The sequence below is a fragment of the Microcaecilia unicolor genome, chromosome 3 (genome assembly GCF_901765095.1).
Source record: "Microcaecilia unicolor chromosome 3, aMicUni1.1, whole genome shotgun sequence".
In the NCBI taxonomy this organism is placed as follows: domain Eukaryota; kingdom Metazoa; phylum Chordata; class Amphibia; order Gymnophiona; family Siphonopidae; genus Microcaecilia; species Microcaecilia unicolor.
Window position 1 is genome coordinate 105,752,179 of NC_044033.1, and position 21,212 is coordinate 105,773,390.

The 21,212-nt window shown below is 44.0% G+C and overlaps 1 protein-coding gene across 1 annotated transcript in view; it reads right to left on the reverse strand.

Moving 5' to 3' along the window:
• RIN2 (Ras and Rab interactor 2) overlaps positions 1–16,817 on the reverse strand; it is a 147,487-nt gene extending 130,670 nt beyond the window's left edge. Inside the window, exon 1 of the mRNA XM_030196231.1 lies at positions 16,375–16,817. Coding sequence (XP_030052091.1) covers positions 16,375–16,419 — 45 coding nt within the window. The 5' untranslated portion in view covers positions 16,420–16,817. The remainder of the gene's footprint in view (positions 1–16,374) is intronic.
• Positions 16,818–21,212: the final 4,395 nt, after the last annotated feature.

Sequence of the window (21,212 nt, forward strand, 5' to 3'; positions counted from 1 at the left end):
TGTCTTATCTTATTTTTTATACTGTTTCAAAGTAGTTCTATTATTAGGTTTCCATTTACCTCATTTATTGTATTTGTTTATTTTACTATTGTTATGCTATTAACAAAATTGTAAGTTTTATGTTAAACTGTACCTGCTATACACTGCCTTGAGTGAATCTTTTCATAATGGTGGCTAATAAATCCCAATAAATAAATAAAATCTTTTTTCTTTCTTTTTGATTTTCTCTACCACAAGTCCTCCTGTCTGACATCTGTGAACAAAGAATGCAATGAAAGGGACAAAAGTCATGTGATAAATATAGTCCTGTTGCAACACAATATTCTCTCTAGGATCTTTTGAATGGGTATACCATCAAGCTGATTTTACTGAACGCCTGGCTAACGAAAATATAATATTATGCAGTACTCCCCCTCACCCACTGTCACATCTGTGGTCATGACCCCTCTCAGGCTTACCTTATTTCTGGCGGACAGCTTCTAAGCTGGCTTCTGGTTGTTCTTTCTAAGTTAGCTTTGTCTCTGTGTGCTGGCTGCTTCCAGCATGGCTCTGTTGCCCCTCTGTGCTGCACCTGTGTATGTTGAGCCTCTCTATGCTTCAGTATGCTTTCTGCCTGCTTCTTGGTTTGTGCTCCTCTTGCCCTCTGGTGGCCAGAACCGGTGGCTGCCATAAACTGTCTTGCTGTCCCTACCCGTTCCAGGCTTCAGCTCAGTCCGGTTCAGATCTTCCAGGCTGCCAGACTTGTCTTTCTTGTTTGTGCCTGAACAGCACCCATAGTTGCCTTGAGATTGCTGCAGCTGAGCCTCAGGTGCTGATGGGCTTTATTAATCACCTAGAAACTTCTGTGTTTGCCTTTGCATCATCTAAGGTCCCTGGTATGTTGGGGTGCACTGTGCCCTTCTGCCTAGTCCAGTTCTAGTCTGAGCTTCTTGCCTGAATCTAGTTAGCTTGTGTGTAGCTAGCTTTGGTTCTATTGCTTATTTCCTAGTCTTGCCTCTGGTCTGAATTCCTGGCTTAGGTTTCTTTCTTAGAGGCTGCTTGGCAGCTTTCAGTATTGCTCTGCTCCCTGCCTGTATCTCTAGCTACTGGAGCTTCAGCCATAGTCCTGTTCTCTGCCTGTATTTCTCAGCTACTGGCGCTCCAGCCCTAGTCCTGTTCCCTGCCTGTATTTCTAGCTACTGGAGCTTCAGCCATAGTCCTGTCCTCTGCCTGTATTTCTCAGCTACTGGAGCTTCAGCCATAGTCCTGTCCTCTGCCTGTATTTCTCAGCTACTGGAGCTCCAGCCATAGCCCTGCACCTGTCTGCCTTGCTTTTGTCTAGGTGCCTGCGGGCACTTCTGAATCCTGATTCCTGGTGTTTCTGCCTACTAGTTCCAGTACCAGTTTTCCTCCAAGTCCTGCTGCCCGCACCTGGGGGCTCATCCCCCGGGGAACGGCGGCTATGTGTAGGTGAAGCCTAGGTCCAGTTCCGTGTGTTCCAGTTCAGTGCATACCAGTCCGGTGTGTTCCAGTTCAGAACTCCAGTCCGGGGTTCCAGTCCTGTTTTGCCTTGTCTCTGGTTTGGAGGTGATTTTGCCTGCCACTGCCGCTCCACGGCAGGGGTCCAAGGACTCACAACCCAGTGCTTCCGGGAGAAGCGTGACACCCACCTGGGTGGCAAACATTTCTGGGAAGAACACTGCATCAGAACATCTTTTGAAGATGCCACTTTGGAGCTATCATCATATTAAATAAATGTATGTGACCCCCCCGAGGATAAAGGCAAAACTGTCCACATTTGTAAGCAATGTGATGTGTCATATATGAGCCTCTGAATGTTGTGGTGATATAACGTTCTCAGGTCCATGGGTAAATACACTCCCTAATATTTTAATATTTTGTCTTCCCAAGTTAATAGAAATGCCCCTTTCCAAGAAGTCTTAACCTCTGGCAACACCGGGAGTGCCCGGGACTTGGCCAGATTCAAGGCAAAGCCTGAAAACTGCCCAAATTTGGCAATTAGGGCCAACTGTGGTAAAGCATACTGAGGATTAGTTAACAATATAAGAAGGTAATCTGCAAACACTAAGACCTTAATCACATGAGCAGAGACCATCACTCCTGGTATGTCAGGGTCAGAGTTAATCCCCTTCAATAGGGGTTCCAGACAGCACAAATAACAGCGGTGACAAAAGGTCGAGGATCAGACCCCATTAAATAAAAGTTGGGCTTCGGGATTGTTATACAGGGTTCTCACCGCATACCAATCACATATGCCCACCAGAGACAGAATAGCAAACATGTGATCCCAGTGAACTTTATCAAAAGCCTTTCGGAGTCGAAGCTTACCACCAAGGCTGGAATTTTAGAGGCTTGACAGTGAGACATAGCTAGCAGGATTTTCCTGACACTGTGTACAGATTGTCTACCCCTTACAAATCCAGTTTGCCCAGAGCTAATGAGTATTGATAGATATACTGCTAGGTGATTAGCCAATAGCTTGGTGTCTGCATTTAATAATGAAATTGGGTGATAAACCCCAAGATGTAGTGGACTCTTATAAGGTTTAGGAATTAAGGTAAGGGCTGTGTTCACATATCGAGGGAATGCTTGAGTTTCCACTACATCCTGATGGTAAGAGTACAAGGGCCCCAAATGTTATGACTGCAATATCTTGTAAAATGCTCTTGTGTACCTATCTGCTCCCAGAGCAGAATATGCCCATAGTGATTTAATGCTCGCCTGCACTTCCTTGGCCTGTAATGGTAAATTATGCGCCTCAATCGCCTCTTCAGATAATTTGGGTATTCCCACTTTCCCCTAGAATTCCTGCGAACCCACTGATGAAGTCAACCCCTTCCTAGGGTAAAACTTTTGGAAGTGCTTCAAAAATATATCTGCTATGCGATCACTACGATTATGGACTATCCCCAATCCATTCCATAATGCAGACACTGCCCTTGATCCACCCCAAGTTTTTTACCACCCTGGCTAAGGGTTTTCCTGCCTTATTACCATACTTGTAAAACTTATATTTATTATGAAAGTAATCATCGAGTACTTTTTTCATGTGTTAAATTCAAGGTAACCTGAATAGATATTAATCTTTCTTTTGCTTCTTTTGTCATAGTCCTAATATAAGCCTTTTTAGCTTGTCTTAATTGATGCTCCATCTGGACTATACTGGCTGCAAGTTATCTTCTTCCATCTACTCGTATAGGCAATGATGTACCCCAAATCACCACCTTAGTAGTGTCTCAAAACAATTATGGATGGATCTATGTGTTGCGAATTATGGAGGTATTTTATAAAGTTCTTATTGTGGGCCATGTGCATTGAAAAAAAAAAAAAAAACAACAAAAAAAATCGCTAACCCACATGGTTTCTGCAATAACTTGGGGCTTCTAGCTCAATCCAGACCATAGGATGATCTGAGATAATTTCTGGTCCTATAGTTGCTGCTTGGACTGCTGCAAACAATTTTCTACTGACAACTATATAATCCAAATCGGATTAATGTGTCATGTGCCTAGGAACAGTGTGTGATCGTGCTCCCCTGGATGTAGCAGGTGCCAGATATCAACCATATCCAAAGCTTCCCCAAACAAACCCAAGGTACCTTTCCCGCCTGGTCTTGGTTCAAAACCCTAGTTGCTGAAGTACTACCCTCGGCTGGATGCATGAGAGAATTCAAGTCACCCACAACTACCATGTCTGTATCTAAATATGGCTGTAGGTTCTTCAGCAGTGTGGGATAAAAGGATGAATCATGTGGTGTAGGGCCATAGATCACTAACAAATGTATAACTCTGTTTTGTATCCATACCTTCAATAGAATATAATGCCCACTAGGGTCAAAAATAAGTGCTTGAGCCTTGTAGCCTAGGATTTTCTGGAAGAACTGCTACCCCCCCCCCCCCTTTCCAGGAACCTGAAGAAGTGGAAAGTACCTCTCCCACCCAACTACGGGCCAACGTTTGATGTTCAAATCTGTAAGTTGGGTTTCTTGCAAGCAAATAATGTCAGCTCCCTATTTGTTTAAGGCTCCTAATATTTTAGCCCTCTTTATAGGTGATATAATGCTGCCTATATTCCAGGTAACAATTTTACAGGACTGAGTGTTCATGGTAGCTGCCAACTAAAATGGATCAAATACCAGAAAAAAAACACTGATTCAATGAGGGGCATCCAGCCCTCATCCCTCAATACATTAAAAAAAAAAAAGGGCCAAGAAAATAGCCAGTGCAGTGTAGATGGTGTGTCTATCATATGAGCAAAATAGTCCAATGAGCAACCTCTTGAAAAAAAAACTCATCCTCCTCTTCCCCTCCTATTAAACTCCCTCATATCCAAATCCCAAGAAACCCAAAACCAAACTCTCCAAACCCACCCCTCCCTTCTCCATCCTCCCCCACCCTAGCCCTATCCTAACCCCCCTCCCTTTCCAACATCATCCATATTAATGTCCACCACATGGTATGTGGCGGATTGGAAGAACCACATTAGATGCAAAGGAGGCCCTGCGCCCTACCTGCCCCAAACAATAATAATAGCAAAACAGAGCTGTCTAAATAAAGTTATGGCTTTAATAAACTAGAAAGTTAAATATTCCACTTAAGAAAGCACATTGTTGTCAACCACTAGCATTGTTCAAGGCACTAATCACAGCTGGTATAGAAAAGTCAGCGAGGAGAGCTGCTGTCTGCTAGTTATGTTTCCTCGTCACTGGATTCTTGCAGCTGATGGACCCGATCCTGTGCCATGCTGAAAGAGTTGTACGCATGCCATTGTCCATTTTCATAAATTTTAAGTGTTGCTGGGTAAAGCAGCATAAATCAAAACTTTTTTTCATGAAATATTGAACATAGTGGGGTGAACTGCTTCCAAGGTTCTTGCAGCAAGGACGAATAGTCGTGGAAGATCTTGATGGACTCTCCCTTGTATTGTAATGTACCCCATTTAAGTTGAAAGCCCCTCAAAATCTCTACTTTGTGCAAATAATTATGTACCTTGATGATTACCACTCTTGATTGCCACTGCCATCTTGTACTCGCCCTAGTCATTATGCACAATTGTGACAAATTGGCCCCACACTATCAGTAGCACAAACTCCTAAGCGAGCCACCATTCCAACACTGGTATGAGCGACTGTTCTGCTATTTGCTCAGGCAGACCCACCAACCTAAAATTGCTCCAATGGGAACAATTCTCTAAATCATCTATCTTTTCACCTTGCTCTAACTTGTCTTCCAAGCTCTGCAAACGCCTTGTCTTTTGTTTCCACCAAGTCCTCCAGGGACCCAATTCTCTGCTCTAAAGATTGCATTTTGCAATGCGTGTCTGCCAAAAGGGATTCCACTTTGGCAAGCTGTCCTGACAGCTGACCAAAGTCAGGGTTCAATTGCTTTCCCTACTGCCTCAGTTATTTGGCTAAGCTCTTGCTCCATAAACACGAGCCCCGCCAAATGTAGCAGGTCCATCATCTTGCCATCTGCAAACCTCGCCTTTTCTTTCTCCTTTTGTTTTTGCATTTTTCCAGAAATGTTGCCACTCATAATGGTCAAATAATTATGCATGACATAACTGAGCTGTTTAGGGAGAGTCGATACCCCTGAAAATGTCTCCAGGCAAATATATAGGGCAGATCAGACGCAGGAACCTCGGAGAGAGAAAGAATGTGTCCTTTCCCCTCAGTGAATCAAGTGGTTCTCAAAAACCAAAATAATTTAAAATAATTCTTCTACTAAGAGAAGGGGAAAATGGAAAAAATGATCACCTGGGCCTGTGCCAGTCTAGGACAGAACTACAGGAAGCTTTATTAAAAGAAGCTGACCAGCGATTGCCTATCAGAGAGAGAGAGACAACAAAAAGATAGAACCACACCAGAAAAGTAAAAACAGAAACTTCTAAAATGTAAAAGGAAAGAATGAATATGAATAAAAACTAAAACACTTTAAAAAGAATACCAAAAATATATATTAAACATATTTTTTTTTTATTTTAAGAACAAAACTGGTTAATATATCTTACACACAGCGAATATCTAGGGGCCTGAAATTCAACCCAGATTTTCAATGCTGGGGCATGCCCAGCGTCTAGCATTGAATATCTGGATATCTGTGGCAGATAAAGGGCTCCTTTTACCAAGACGTAGAGACAGGCCCTGCTGTGACATCGGTGCGTGGGTTTGCCAAGCGCCTAGGCCCCCTTTTACTGCCACTATTATTAGGCTTTTTCTTTTAAAGGAAGGAAGTGACCGTATAGTAAGTTAAATACTTGCCATGCAACCATTTCCTGGGGAAGTCCTTACTGCCTCTTATTTAGGAGGCGTTAAGGGCTCCTGCGGTAGCCTGGCAGTAACCAGGCAGCGTGCGGCGCTGACAATTACCTCCAGGTACGCCCCGGTGCTAGAAAATACAAAAAGATTTTCTAGTACCGGGTATGGCGCGCAGTTGGGGGGGGTCAGAATTAGAAGCCCCGCAGTAGAGCTGAATTGTTGCATAGCAAACCCACAGTAGGGCCCCAGCCTTTTTGCTGTCCTAACTTTTATCCGTTTACTTAGCTGGTTAGTGGTGGTATTCAGTCCAGAGGTGTAGCGGTCGCTCCCCCAAATAAATTTTGAATGAAATGGCGCCTATATGACTTGTCCCTCAGCTTCATACTGACGCCTATTTTACAAAAGGCGTCAGTATGAAGCTGCTGACAAAACCTGGCTACACTTCTGACTCAGTCTACACATTGGCTAAGTAGCAGCTCCGGCCAAGCTCTGTCCTGGACCACCCATAACCTAGCTTGTTAGGGAGTAGTCAGAGCTGATATTCTTACCTATTTATATGTTTCATCTTTGCTTATACCCTATAATGTCAATTAAAATGTTCTTGCACTGGGCTGGTGTTTGGGAGGCAGGGCTAGTGCTGGCAAGACTTCTACAGTCTGTGCCCTGAAAATGGCAGATACAAATCAAGGTAAGGTATACACAAAAAGTAGCACATATGAGTTTATCTTGTTGGGCAGACTGGATGGACCGTGCAGGACTTTTTCTGCCATCATCTACTATGGTACTATCACGTATTGTGTTGCTATTGTAAGTAGTATACTATGCCATACTTTGTATTGTTATTTGAATATTTTTACTGCTGTAATTGTCTATTGCTTATGTTTTATTTATTCTTACTGTACATCACCTTAAGTGAATTCCTTCAAAAAAGTGATAAATAAATCCTAACAAATAAATAAATTGTAAAATTTCAGTGGAAATACTCTATTTATATCCGTGGTCAGCCAGCTCAACAGTGTTTAACCGGGCAGGACCCCAAAATAATTAGCATCTCTGCTTCACAAAAATCATAAGACCATCAAAATGAAAGCTTGCATTATACATGATAGCGAATGCAAACCCTGAGGACAAATCTTCCTGTTATGACAGGGGTTAAAAATCCAAACAGTGAGACAGAAAAGTCTGCTTGCTTTTTCCCCAAAACCAAGGAGAAAAAAATATACAAAGCAAACACCAAATAAAGGTACACTTGTGAATAAGTTTACTAATACGTTTATTACATGTCAAGTTTTCATAGTTTTTAGAAGCAGATAATAAATAGAAATAAATCAAAACAGAGAACAGAAAGTAACTTAATAAATTTTTTGATTAGCTTTCGAAGGTAACCCTTCTTCTTCAGATCGGAAATAAGCAAATGTTGACGAATATCAAAATATATAAGTGAAACACAAAAGCATTCCAATGACAGTCTCACAGGAAGAGGGTGGGGTGGGTTAGATGAGAAACAAGGAGAGCTGGGTGGATGACAGAGAGAGTGATGTATGGCAGATAACAGAGTGACAAAGCAGTACAATGTTATGGTTTATAGTGGGCTAGAAAGCCCAGATCTTTGTTAAGTCCTGTCTAATCAAAACAAGTACAAAGTTAGTCCAATAAAAAAGGTATCTTATTTTCTATGTTTTGATTTATTTCTGTTTATTACCTTTAAAAGTGGACTAACATGGCTACCACACCACTTTACTCTAGAAGGTTGTATAATTCGTGTTTCGACGTTATCATTTACACAAGACTTTTTCTGTCAATTATTTTTTTTTTTTTGGTTTTATATTTAGAAATATCTAACCAGTGTTCACATTTGGAAGGTCTGCATGATTTTTTTTTTTCTCGTGTTCTTAGCTACCGTTTTTCACTATTTTAGGCTAATCTGCCAAATACCTAGGACTGGGAAAGAAATTTATTTTTCTGCAGGACAACAATCCTAAGCAAAAAGCAACAATGGAGTGATTCAACAAGAACAAATGAATTTCCTCAGATGGTCCAGAAAAAAAGCCCCAAAACTTGACTCAAACAGAAACTTTGAGGCAAAACTTGGAGACTGTAGTGCCAGTGGTGTAGCTACGTGGGGCCACGGGGGCCTTGGTCCCCGTAGATTTGGCCCTGGACTCCCCTGCCGACGACCCTCTCGACCCCCCTCCCGCTGCCAACCCTCTCCTGCCGCCTACCTTTGCTGGCGGGGGACCCCAACCCCCACCAGCCGAGGTCCTCTTCTTCCAGCGCTTCCTTCTGTTTCTGTGAGTCTGACGTCCTGCACATATGTGCAGGACGTCAGACTCACAGAAACAGAATGAAGCCTTGCGCTGGAAGAAGAGGACCTCGGCTGGCAGGGGTTGCAGTCCCCCGCCAGCAAAAGTAGGTGACGGTGGGGGAGGGTGGGCAGCGGGAGGGGGGGTTGAGAGGGTCGGCGGCGGGGGGGGGGTCAAAGTTGGTGGTGGCGGCGGCATTGGAGGGGGGGCGGCAGCAGGGGGGCTAAAATGTGCCCCTCACCTCGGGCTCTGGACCCCCCTCCCGCTGAAGTCTGGCTACGCCCTGTGTAGCACACAGACAACTTGAAAGAGCTTAAACTATTCTGCTCAGAAGAAAACGCAAAAACTGCACCACTTAGGGATCCTTTTACAAAGGCAAGTCAAATCGGCATTATCGCCCAGCTAGTGTGTGCGCCTGGCAGTAATTCTTTGTTTGGTACGTGCCAAAAAACCCATGGTAGAAAATAAGTTTCTATTTTCTACCGCAGGGGCGCTCCCGGTAGTAATTGGCAGTTGGCGCATGCTGGACGGTTATCTCACAGGTAACGCATGAGCCCATACTGCTAAGTCAATGGGTGGTGTTAAGGGCTCAGGCTATAAATAAACACACACGCTGGTTTTAATTTTGCTGCATGTCTATTTCCCGTCCCCCCCCCCCTTTATTTTCCAGACGTGGTGGAGAAATGGTCCAGTGCATGTCCAATACACGTGCCCACACTACCGCAGGCCACTTTTTGGTGCACCTTTGTAAATAGGTCCCTTATCCTAAATGACTTATGGTTGCTGTTTCAAAAATGGCTTCCACCAAATATTGAGTCAAGGGGTGTAAAGGCTTATGCAGAGAAAACCTTTGTTTTGTAACTATATTCTATAAAATAATGAGTGGAGTTGAACGGGTAGATGTGAAGCGTCTGTTTACGCTTTCCCAAAATACTAGGACTGGGGGGCATGCGATGAAACAACAATGTAGTAAACTTAAAACGAACCGGAGAAAATATTTCTTCACTCAACGTGTAATTAAACTCTGGAATTCTTTGCCAGAGAATGTGGTAAAGGCGGTTAGCTTAGTGGAATTTTAAAAAAGGTTTGGACGGCTTCCTAAAGCAAAAGTCCATAGCCCGTTATTAAATGGACTTGGGGAAAATCCACTATTTCTGGGATAAGCAGTATAAAATGTTTTGTACTTTTTTGGGATCTTGCCAGGTATTTGTGACCTGGATTGGCCACTGTTGGAAACAGGATGCTGGGCTTGATGGACCTTTGGTCTGTCCCAATATGGCAATACTTATGTACTTATGTATTCTTTCATGTTGAAAGTGTCCAGTCTGTTTTGTACAACAGCAAAATAAACTTTTTCTAGACAACAGAATGTGAAAAATACACACAAGTGTGAAGACTTTTACAAGGCACTGTATGTAGCTAAATTCATGGGGAAGTTCCAGGTGAAAATACTTCTCTTTCTGAAGAATGAACCCATGTGGTCTTTAAAATTCATAAAACCATCTTTGGATAACTACTATTGATTCCATAAATACTAAGGGGTTTTTTTACGAAGGCGCGCTAGCGTTTTTAGCACATGCTAAAAACAGGCGTGAGCTAAACGCTAGAGGTGCCCATAGGAATACATAGGCGTCTCTAGTGTTTAGCGTGCACCTTAGTAGACGACTCCCTAAGCAACCTAAAGGGGCTCCAGTTCAAATTATTAAATTCTGTTACGTATGAGATCTCTCTTTTAGATACAGGACAGCCGATATATTTAACAAAGCTGATAGTTTGTTGGTTTTACCTGCACAATAGCAGCTTTCTTTTGGCTTTTCATTACAGGTTACTTTAGGGCCAAAACCTGACCCTTGGCCTGTTTTATCTCTTGAGTGCAAGCAGAACATGCTAATGTGATCTCCAAACACTTTTCATCTAATTTAGATGAGTCATTTTCTATTTTGTTTATTCACTATAGTAACATTGACTGCCCATCCAGTTTGCCCAGCAACATGGGAGAATGTTTACTAGGGTGACCTAAGTAGTTAGCGTTAGTTTTAGCACATGCTAACCAGTGGCATAGCTACGTGGGGCCATGGGGGCCTGGGCCCCCATAGATTTGGCCCTGGACCCCCCTGTCAACAACCCTCTCAACCCCCCCTCCCGTCGCCAACCCTCCCCTGCCATCACCGTCGGCTACCTTTGCTGGCGGGGGACCCCAACCCCCGCCAGCCGAGGCCCTCTTCTTCCGGCGCAAGGCTTCGTTCTGTTTCTGTGAGTCTGGCGTCCTGCACGTACAACGTGCAGGACGTCAGACTAACAGAAACAGAATGAAGCCTTGCGCCGGAAGAAGAGGGCCTCGGCCGGCGGGAGTTGGGGTCCCCCGCCAGCAAAGGTAGCCGATGGCAACAGCGGCGGGGGAGGGTTGGCGGCGGGAGGGGAGGGTCGAGAGGGTAGTCAGCAGGGAGAGGGTCAAAGTTGTTGGTGGGGGCGGCGGCGGCGGGTCAAAAATGGCAGGGGGGGCTAAAATGTGCCCCCTCACCTTGGGCTCTGGTCCCCCCTCCCGCCGAAGTCTGGCTACGCCCATGACGCTAACTGGTACTGCCAGCACACTAACCCCTAGTGTTACAACAGCCAGTGTATTACTGTAAATATCCAATATTAGCAGCTTGGCAAGGGATGAGACTGGGCAGGGGATGGGCAGAAAATGGGTGTGAACTGAAGTGTGAGCAACCTGTAGTAGGTAGCAAGCACTAACTGATAAATGTGCATTTAACACTGGTTTGTGTGCATTACACACCCTGTCTGGGAGAATGCTAAATAGAGAATGACACTGGACAAAGTTTATCCCCATCCCCACCCCACCCCTGCAGCTTCTGTCCCTGTCCTCATCTGAAGAAGCCTCAAACACTTATGATTTTATATTTAAATATTTTTATTAAAGTATAAAAAGAAACAATATGCTGTGCAACTGTTGTTTCTAAATCACAAACAGAAAATAACAACGAGCAATAACCCGCCCCCCCCCCCCCCCCACTACCCTCCCAACCCAATAGCTGACTCTTTGAGCAGGGACTGTCTTTCTTCTATGTTTGTGCAGCGCTGCGTACACTTTGTAGCGCTATAGAAATGCTAAATAGTAGTAGTAGTACTACCCAAAGGAACCCTAATACACCCTCTTAAAATGTCCAGGGGTACAAAATACAACCCGTTCTGTATGCCCTAGCAAGCACTGTTATGATTTTTTAATCTGTGGATGAATAAGTCATCAACAATCTCAGGATTCAGTCTAGCTTTTCTGTCCTTCCTGCAATACAAAATGTCTTCTCAGAAGATATGCTGTTAGCAGGAATGTACAGGATCCCCCATGCAAATTTTGCCAGCTGTGGTCAGCACATTTGCTTGTTTTTCCAAAAAATGAAAACATCGTTGTCTCCATCACTCGAAGATATAATAACTGTCCAATTCATTAACAGTCTTCAAAGTAGAGAATGACCCGGAGACAAAGTTTGTCCCAGTCCCCACAGTCCCTGTCCCCATGTCAATCTCTAATGCTGGACACACCACTCTGCAGATCTAAATCTAAGTGCTTTGTTGCCATCCTTTTTCCATTAAGGGATCCTCTGTGTTTATCCCAGGCCTTTTTGAATTCCGTAGGCATTTTTGTCTCCTCCACCTCCTCTGAGAGAGCATTCCAGCCATCCATCACCTCTTCCATGAAAGCAATATCCCAATATTGTTCCTGTCTACCTATTTGTCAGGTGCATAGCCACAGGTTGGCCTGGGTAGGCCATGGCCTAGCTAGTTTTGCCTCAGACCCACCCAGAAGAGGTGTACCTTCCCCCTCCTGCACACTCCAATAATCGCTCTCTCTTCCCTTCACCTCCTCCCATGGTCTGGCATCTCTCCATCTTCCTTCCCTTCCTCCATCTCCCTGTGGTCCTTCAAACAGTGGAGGTGATTCATACAAGCAGCTTCAGGCTGGCTCCGGGGACCTCCCTCTGCTACATCATGCCTACATGGAGACAGGAAGTTGCATCAGAGGCAGCAACACATCCCAGAAGGAAGGACCTGGAGCCAGCCAAAGGCAGCCTGTATGAGTCACTGATGCCACCAGAGATTGGGACCACCATGATTAGAAAAATAAAATGGCCAGATAACATTATTTTCTACTTTGTGATTACAATATGCCAGTTTTTGAAATATACATCTACCACAGCTGGAGTTAGACATGGTTAGGACCCAGGGCAGAAATTTGGGAGGGGAACCCAGAGACCATTACCAGGCTAGTCTTTAGTTTCGGGCAGGTTTGGGGCCCTCTCTGACCAGGGGGCCAAGGGCAATTACACTAATTGCAACCCCCCCCCCCCACCCCCCATCCCTAGTATCTGCTATCTTTATATTCTGCACAGTGCAGGAAGAAATGTCTCTCTATTTCTCTGGTGTTGTACTACATGCAAGGTCCGGCTTCTCGGTGTTTCAGTTTAATTTCTGTTTCCAGTAGGTGATCACTTATTCTGTAGTTGAGATCTGTGTTCTCTATGTGTGACCGAGGTCAAGTGTTCTGTTACTATAAATTTTCTATGTAGCATTCTATAGTACTTTGGCTTGTTCAGTTTGTTCGATAGATAATATTGATATTTAAGGTTCACTGCAATATTTAGGACATGGCCTTTTTGTAGGTAGGGTCTGTTTTGGAATGTAGTGCTAGCATGGTAGATTTGCTCTAGATCCCGAGTGTTTATGTTGCTGTTACTGAGATTATACTAGAATCAGACATTTTCTTCATGTGGTGTTTTTTATGGGGAAATGTTCTAGCTGTGCTCCCATTGTTGGGGGAGGGCCAGGGGGTTCTGCGGATGAAGAGTTTATTTGGTTTTACTATCACATGGGAAAAGTGAAGCATGTGTGCTGGGGCACTTCTTCAGCCTGTACTGCTACTCTCACTGTAGTTGCTGGGTGTGGGGTGGGGTTTTTCTCTTTCAACAAGTTGGCACCCACCCTACTCATTGGCCTACTTAAAAACTGGCCTTCTGGCTACACCACTGGTGCACAGTCTTTCAAAAAGTACAAGTCTTGCTACAGGTTCCGGCTCAGTTGACTTCCATATTAGCAGAAGCAGACATGTATGGTACTCATCCTTGTACAGATGGCACATGACATCTTCAAACCCTTGCCCAGAGTTTCTGCTTTGATGCCAGGCGGTTAGCTTGGTTGTGCCAATCCAGATTGTGAAGATTTTCACTCCAAATTGGCAGACGCTTCGTTATTTGGTGATAAAGTAAAAAAAAAAAGAGGGTGGACGTTATTAAAAAAAAAAAAAAAAAAATCTCTGCTCCAACTCTTCTTTCTGCTGCCCCACCCTCATCTGGATAATCCTTGAAGCACCCAACTTTAAGTCAGTACCATAAAGGGTTTTACTACTGGCTTCCTATCCGTTTCCACATACAGTTCAAACTCCTCTTATTGACCTATAAGTGCATTCACTCTGCCGCTCCTCAGTACCTCTCCACTCATCTCTCCCTACACTCCTCCCCGGGAACTCCATTCACTGGGTAAATCTCTTTTATCTGCACCCTTCTCCTCCACTGCTAACTCCAGACTCCGTTCCTTTTATCTTGCTGCACCTTATGCCTGGAATAGACTTCCTGAGCCGGTACATCAAGCTCCATCTCTGGCCATCTTCAAATCTATGCTAAAAGCCCACCTTTTTTATGCTGCTTTTATTTATTTATTTATTGCACTTGTATCCCACATTTTCCCACTATTTGCAGGCTCAATGTGGTTTACAAAGACCTGTGATGGCATCGCCATTCCAGGGTAAAAGATACATTTGGTATTACAATGAGATTGAGGTTAACATAGAAGAGCTAAACAGACAGTTAAGAAAGGCGTTGTTCAGAGTATGGTGAAGTGGTGAAGTGTTATAGTTACGCTATGCGTTCTCGTGATAGGCTTTGTTGAAGAGATAGGTTTTCAGAGATTTGCGAAAGTTGGAGATTTCGTTAATTGTTTTCAAATTTGTAGGTAGTGCATTCCACATCTTCGTGCTCAAGAAAAGCTGGTAGCGTGTGTTAGTCTGCATTTTAATCCTTTGCATCCCAGGAAGTGTAGGTTGAGAAGTGTGCGGGAAGATCTTAACTCCTAACCCTTATTCACTTGTTCAGTACCCGTATTTTATCATCCTCACTTTAATATTCCCTTATCTCTTGTTTGTTTGTCCTGTTTGTCTGTCCTAATTACATTGTAAGCTCTGTCGAGCAGGGACTGTCTCTTCATATTCAAGTGTACAGCGCTGCGTACGTCTAATAGCGCTTTAGAAATGATAAGCAGTAGTAGTAAGAGAATTTTTTTTAACCCTAACAAAGAACCTCAGCAGTTCCTGTGCACTGTCTTCCCCAAGGCTCATCAATGGGAAAGTGATCAACCAACGCAGCCCAGGCCTGCTCAGTCAAATCAGATCTTTCTGACTACAATCATCTATCACTGCCTCGTAATCGGTGGTGATAAGGTCTTCAACGCTAATTGGGAAATTAGTGTGTGGCCATTTTAGCATGCTAAAAGTAGTCTCAGTAGGTCGGCAACCTACACACTAAAAATAGCCCAGGCCACTTTTTAGAATGGCTTAGCAATAGGGCCCGTAATGCTATAAATCTACTTAAATATTTGTATCTGCGAGAGGGGTTTAAATATAAAGAAGAGAAAGATTTAAGTGGCTTAGTCTTATTACTGTGCGAAATCTTCTTTCCTTTCACATCAGTACCTGCAAAAATGTCTTTAGTGTAAAAAACAAACAAACCCACAGAGGCATATTTTCAAAGCACTTAGCCTTCCAAAGTTCCATAGAAACCTATGGAACTTTGGAAGGCTAAGTCCTTTGAAAATATGCCTCATCGTGTCCTTAATTGCTGAAGGCATCAGAAACCTTATTTCTTTTCCAACCTATACGTTCTCTCTGTTTTTATCACCTTTACACTTAGGTACCACCTTATCTCACCCCCCCCCCCCCCCCCCCCCCACCACACTAAAAGAACACCCAATGCAGTTTACACAAAGAAATAATACAACATATGTAGTGAATGCGAGCATAAATCCCAAATGCAGTCCCTGTTCTCACTAGGAAAGTGATAAGCCAGACAGTGTAAGAAGCTTGTGCTTTCCTTAAAGACAAAAACATGAGACATATGTCTAATAGCTCTCTCTCTCTGGTGCTGCTGACCTGGAGTCCTGGGGGCATTCTTCCACCAACACTGCTTTATCACTTCCAGAACATCTCTCGTTAATGCTCCATTTAGGTAGATAGTTACTTGCTTATAGTTTACACCCCAAAACCCTTACTGCACACTTGATGTTTTTATACGATGCAGAATCCCATAAATAATGGCAAAACTGGAGCGCCAAATATTTTGATAACCCCGGGAAAAGCTTTAAGCAAAATTGCTCCAGTCACTCACTATGGTCCATTTGCAATCAACATTTTCTACTCTAAAGGTCTGAAACAGAAGTAAATGCCAGCAGAATCCGTCTATGCATATAAAATTTAAGCTTTCTGTGAATTCAAGTTATGCTAGCGAGTATTATATCAAGTATCTTTCGCACAGTACCAGGAGTGCATAGCATATCCTGTCTGCAAGTGGTTTGGTAAATTCGGAAATCCCGAGCTACTATGCTACGAAAAAGCCTAACACAAAACAGCTGCAAAAATAAATAAATAAAAAGTAGCTTCACTGACGCAGCTCGTCTGGCCACAACTTTTCCCCTGAAACTTCTCTGGGCAGCCTCATTTCTCAGAACAAAATATTGATCAACACAGATGAATGCAAACTCTTCCTGTACCTTAAAGAAACTTCCTCTCCTCTCTGCACAACAAGGGCCGTCCATTATCTTCCCTCTGGAAATGCTCCGCCGCTCGCCTCAGACTCCTGAAAGCATAAGACCTTTTTTTTTTTTTAATGGCAAGTCCAGTCTGTAGGAAATTCCTCTGAAAGCCACAGGAAGAGTCACAACAAAAGGCCTTGCCAAGATCCTTAACCATCAACAGCCTGCCATTTCACTCCCACTAAAGTGCCTGCTGCCTAGTTGGTTTAATTCGTGTATAATCTTTCCCCGGGCTCCTTCTTCCTGCTCTGAGCTGAGCCGATCGTGCCTCCGCCGGCTTTCAATGGCAAAGAGAACGTCCTGTATAATGACTCCTCTGTTTTCTTGTTTGCTTGACCTCGCTTTGAAGTTTTATAAACAAACCACAGTTTCGGAGGTCATTAAACTTAGCTTCCGGTTACTTAAAGAGCCGCTAGTGGAGAGGGAGGGGGGTTACGCCAGCAGGAGCAAAAAAAAAAAAAAAATGAACGACTGATTGGCACGAAAGCGCCTTCTGAAAGTAGGAGAACCTTATATATCCAGTTCTCAGAAATCTGTGCTACAGGTGCACGTCTAAATAGTTTCGCTACCAGAAGGCTGGCGACTTTATTTTGGAACTGCTACGAAATCCCATCGCTCCTGTGCGTTTCAGAGGAAATGGGTCGCTCAGAAAAGCACATTCATCCCCTCTTTGTATGAATAGATATTTAAATTCCTTTCAAGCTGGTTTTCTGCCAAGGGAAGTTGGAATAAGCTGCATCCTCCCGACCTCACATACACAGATGCCTCAATTTCTTTTGTTCTCGTTTGCGCGGACACAAAGACGACGGCTCTGTGGGTGCTTGAACTCCCCCGATATTGAGCAAAAATCCTTGGCTGTATTCCAGGGAAGGGTCATTTCTGTTGGGTTTGGCAGCCCCGGTCATTTTTGTAAAGTTGGTTTTGTATGCATGAATACATTTTCCTAGGGACCCAAACAGACATGCACCGCATAGTTGCATGCTGACGCAATCTTACCCACACCTATTAATTATTCTGGGAAACGTTTCTTGCGCCTCGGCACGTACGTATTAAAAGTAGGGTGTACGCTCACAGCTGTAATTGGACAGCTTAGCTTTATTCTTCAAAAACATTCAGTCTCGGACGATTATCATGGCTCTTGGGACTGAAGAAGTCTTATTATTTTACATGATCTCCCAGGTCATGCCGGTTAAAAATACGTGGCCCGTTTTTTTTTTTTCGGTCAAGAACACTTAGAGCTTTATTTTACACTTACAAGAATAAAATGATATAGGAACAGTTTGTGAGGAGAAATATATAAATACACAAATTATAAATGCCAGCATTGGAAAGTTCAAATATTTAGTTTGGGAGTTTCCAACTAGCTCCAGGTTGATTCTTTGCCTGCAGGGAGGGATCCTTTCATTATCCTTATCGATTTCCTTTAGCAAAGCAAGACTACATTTAAGCAGCAAGATAAACCAGGCCCAGATCCATCTGTCCTGTCTCCATATATCAGCTATGAAAGATGAAATCAACAAACTCAAAAAAAGAATTAGCTGCAGTCAAGAAAGTATCCAAGACTACCAGCTTCCTAGTCAATTTACTACCAGCCAGTGCTATTTTTGTAGGAAAAAAGGTATCATTGAAAATACTATACCAGTATAGGAGAAAAAAATAACGTGATTTTTTTTCATTATAAATAATTTCTATAAGCTGTTACAGCTCCTGTATATCCAGTGCAAAATAAGACAGCAAATGTAAATTCTCAAATTGGACATATTCCAAACACTAAAAAGAAAATGATTTTTCTACCTTTATTGTCTGGTGACTTTGTTTTTCTGATCATGTTGGTCCCAGTCTCTGATTCTGCTGCTATCTGTTCCCTTAACTCCATTTCCAGGGCTTCTTTTCCATTTCTTTCTTTACTTTCCTCCTTTCTTCTTCATTTCTTGCCCTACATCCATAGGTAAAAGCTGGGTCTTCCGCAGACTTGACTGGAGGAGGTATTGAGTGGATCCAGCTTTTGCCTATTTTCTCCATCCATGTGCAGTTTTCTTCTTTTTTCCCTTTCCCTCATCTCCGTCAGTATGCATCTCCTTCCTATTCTTCCCTCCCCTCGATCCATATGCATCTCCTTCCTCTCTCTTCCCTCTCATCCATCCATGTCCAGCATTTTTCCTCTCACCCTCCATCTATGTCCAGCATTTCTCCTCTCTCCTCCCCTCCATCCGTGTTCATCTCACTACCTCTCTTTTCCCTCCCCTCCATCCGTGTCCAGCATTTCTCCTCTCTCCCTTCCCCTCCATCCGTGTGCATCTCCTTCCTCTGTCTTTCCTTCCCTCCAACATTTCTCTTCTTTTCCTTGCCCTCCACTCCATCCATGTCTAGCCTTTCTACTTTCTCCTCTCCCCTCTATCCATTGCATCTCCTTCCTGTCTTCCCTCTCCTCCATCCATGTTCAGCATTTCTCCTGCCCTCCCCTCCATCCATCCATGTCCAGCAACTCTCCTCTCTCCCCTCCCCTCCATGTCCAGCAATTCTCCTTTGCCCCTATCCTCCCCTCCCATCCATGTCCAGCAATTCTCCTCTGCCCTCCCCTAACCATCCATGTCCAGCGATTCTCCTTTGCCCCTATCCTTCCCTCCCATCCATGTCCAGCGATTCTCCTCTCTCCCCTGCCCTCCCCTCCCATCCATGTCCAGCGATTCTCCTCTGCCCTCCCCTCCATGTCCAGCGATTCTCCTTTGCCCCCTATCCTTCCCTCCCATCCATGTCCAGTGACTCGCCCCCGAGTTCATTCCAACCCCAGCCCCACCTGCCCACCTTCATCTCCCCGACTTTCCGTTCCTTCCGCCCTGCGTTGAAATCTTTTATTTTACTTCAAGTCGCAGCGGCAGTAAAGGCAACAGGCAGGCTCGCATCCTCGCTTCCCTTCCCTCATCGTTCCGCTTTCCTCTGATGTAATTTCCTTTCCATGAGGGCGGGACGCTGAGGGAAGGGAAGGCTGGAGGTGAGCCTGCCTGCTGTTTCACTGCCGTTTCACCGCTGCGACTTGAGGTAAAAATAAAAGATTTCAACACAGGGCAGCACGAATGGAAAGTCAGGGAGCTGAGGACGGGCAGGTGAGCCATCCCTGAGAAAAAAGGTGCCGGTACAAAAAAAGCACTGCTACCAGCACTGCCATAGAGAATAAAGCAAAAAAGGAATAGATAGGTCACAGTAGGCTCAGGTAGACTACGACATGTGACACAGAGACATTCACCCTCCCAACATCTACCCCTGTATAATTCCTTTGCTGCACTGGAACATTATGACACTCAGAAAAGAAGTACTGAGGAGGAACCAGAGGCAAGCAATGTGACTCAATCCAAAAGACACCCCCCCCCAAATAAAACAAACAAACAATGATGGATTGGCTCAAAGCAGAAAACTCTTACTGCTCGGAGACTCCATTATAAGAGGCATCAACTTAGGAGCACAGCTCAAGGGACCCAATCTAGGGGCCCTTTTACTAAGCCACATAAGCGTCTACATGTGCCAAAATGGAGTTACTGCATAGCTACCATGTGGCCCTTGTGGTAATTTTATTTTTGGCACACATCCGCTACATGCGCCCAAAAAATATATTTTATTTTCTGGCGCATGTCAACTATGTGCGCCAAGTGGCATTTGGTGCGTGTAGGTTATTACCGCCCAGTTACTGTGTGAAACTTTACTGCTAGGTCAATGGCTGGCAGTAAGGTCTCAGACCCAAAATGGACGCACAGCAATTTTCATTTTGCCGCACGTCCATTTTCGGCAAAACTTTTTTAAAAAGGCACTTTTTGCAGGTGCGCCGAAAAATGATTCTGCGTGTGCCCAAAACACGTGTCTACACTACTGCAGGCCATTTTTCGGCGCACCTTAATAAAAGGACCCCCTAGTGAAATACCTTCCAGGATTCTCTGCTACCAGAAATACCAACCAAACACTGAATGTGATCCACGAAGAAAGTAAGGATTCTAATACTGATATTGTAATCCACCTGGGGACAAATAACCTGGCCAACGATAGCAAGCTTGGAGAACAGACAGCATTCAAGAAGTTAGGGGAGGGACTCAAACCTTTGGTTAAGACTGCAGCTCTTTCTGCAGTTAGTCCTACAAATGGGAAAGGAAAGTACATAAAACAGAGGAGTTCAATAAATGGCTTGAAGCTTGGTGTAAAGAAGAAGGTTTCAGATACATAGGAGGATGGGGCAGCACATGGCAAAATCCCAGGCTGTACTGTAATGATGGGCCACATCTTTCTGTGACTGCAAAAATGATCCTTGGGGAGAAATTCAGACGCTATGTTTCTGACATTTAAATTAGAGGCTGGAGGTGACGATAGGAAGAAAGAGAATTCAGAAAGTCACCACCAGCAAAAACATGATGGCAATGGAGTTTGTAACCATCTAAATGCACATATTAACTCATGGAAATCAATGAGCACAAATGCTCGTAGCCTGTGTAAAAAGGTTCAAGATTTCCAAGACCTAATGTTTTGAGAAGACTTGGATATTGTTGCTATTACAGAGACATGGTTCAATGACTCTCATGAATGGAATGCGACCACACCGGGTTATAATCTTTTTAGGAAGGATAGGAAGGGCCAAAGAGGTGGAGGAGTGGCACTGTATGTGAAAAATAATATCAGAGCAGCTGAAATGCAGGGGACCTGGGGGAAAGGAAGAAGCTATATTGATTGCTCTGGAAAGAGAAGATGGAACCTATATCCACATGGGTGTTATCTAAAGACCTCCGGTACAAATGGAGTGGCTAGACAAGGATCTG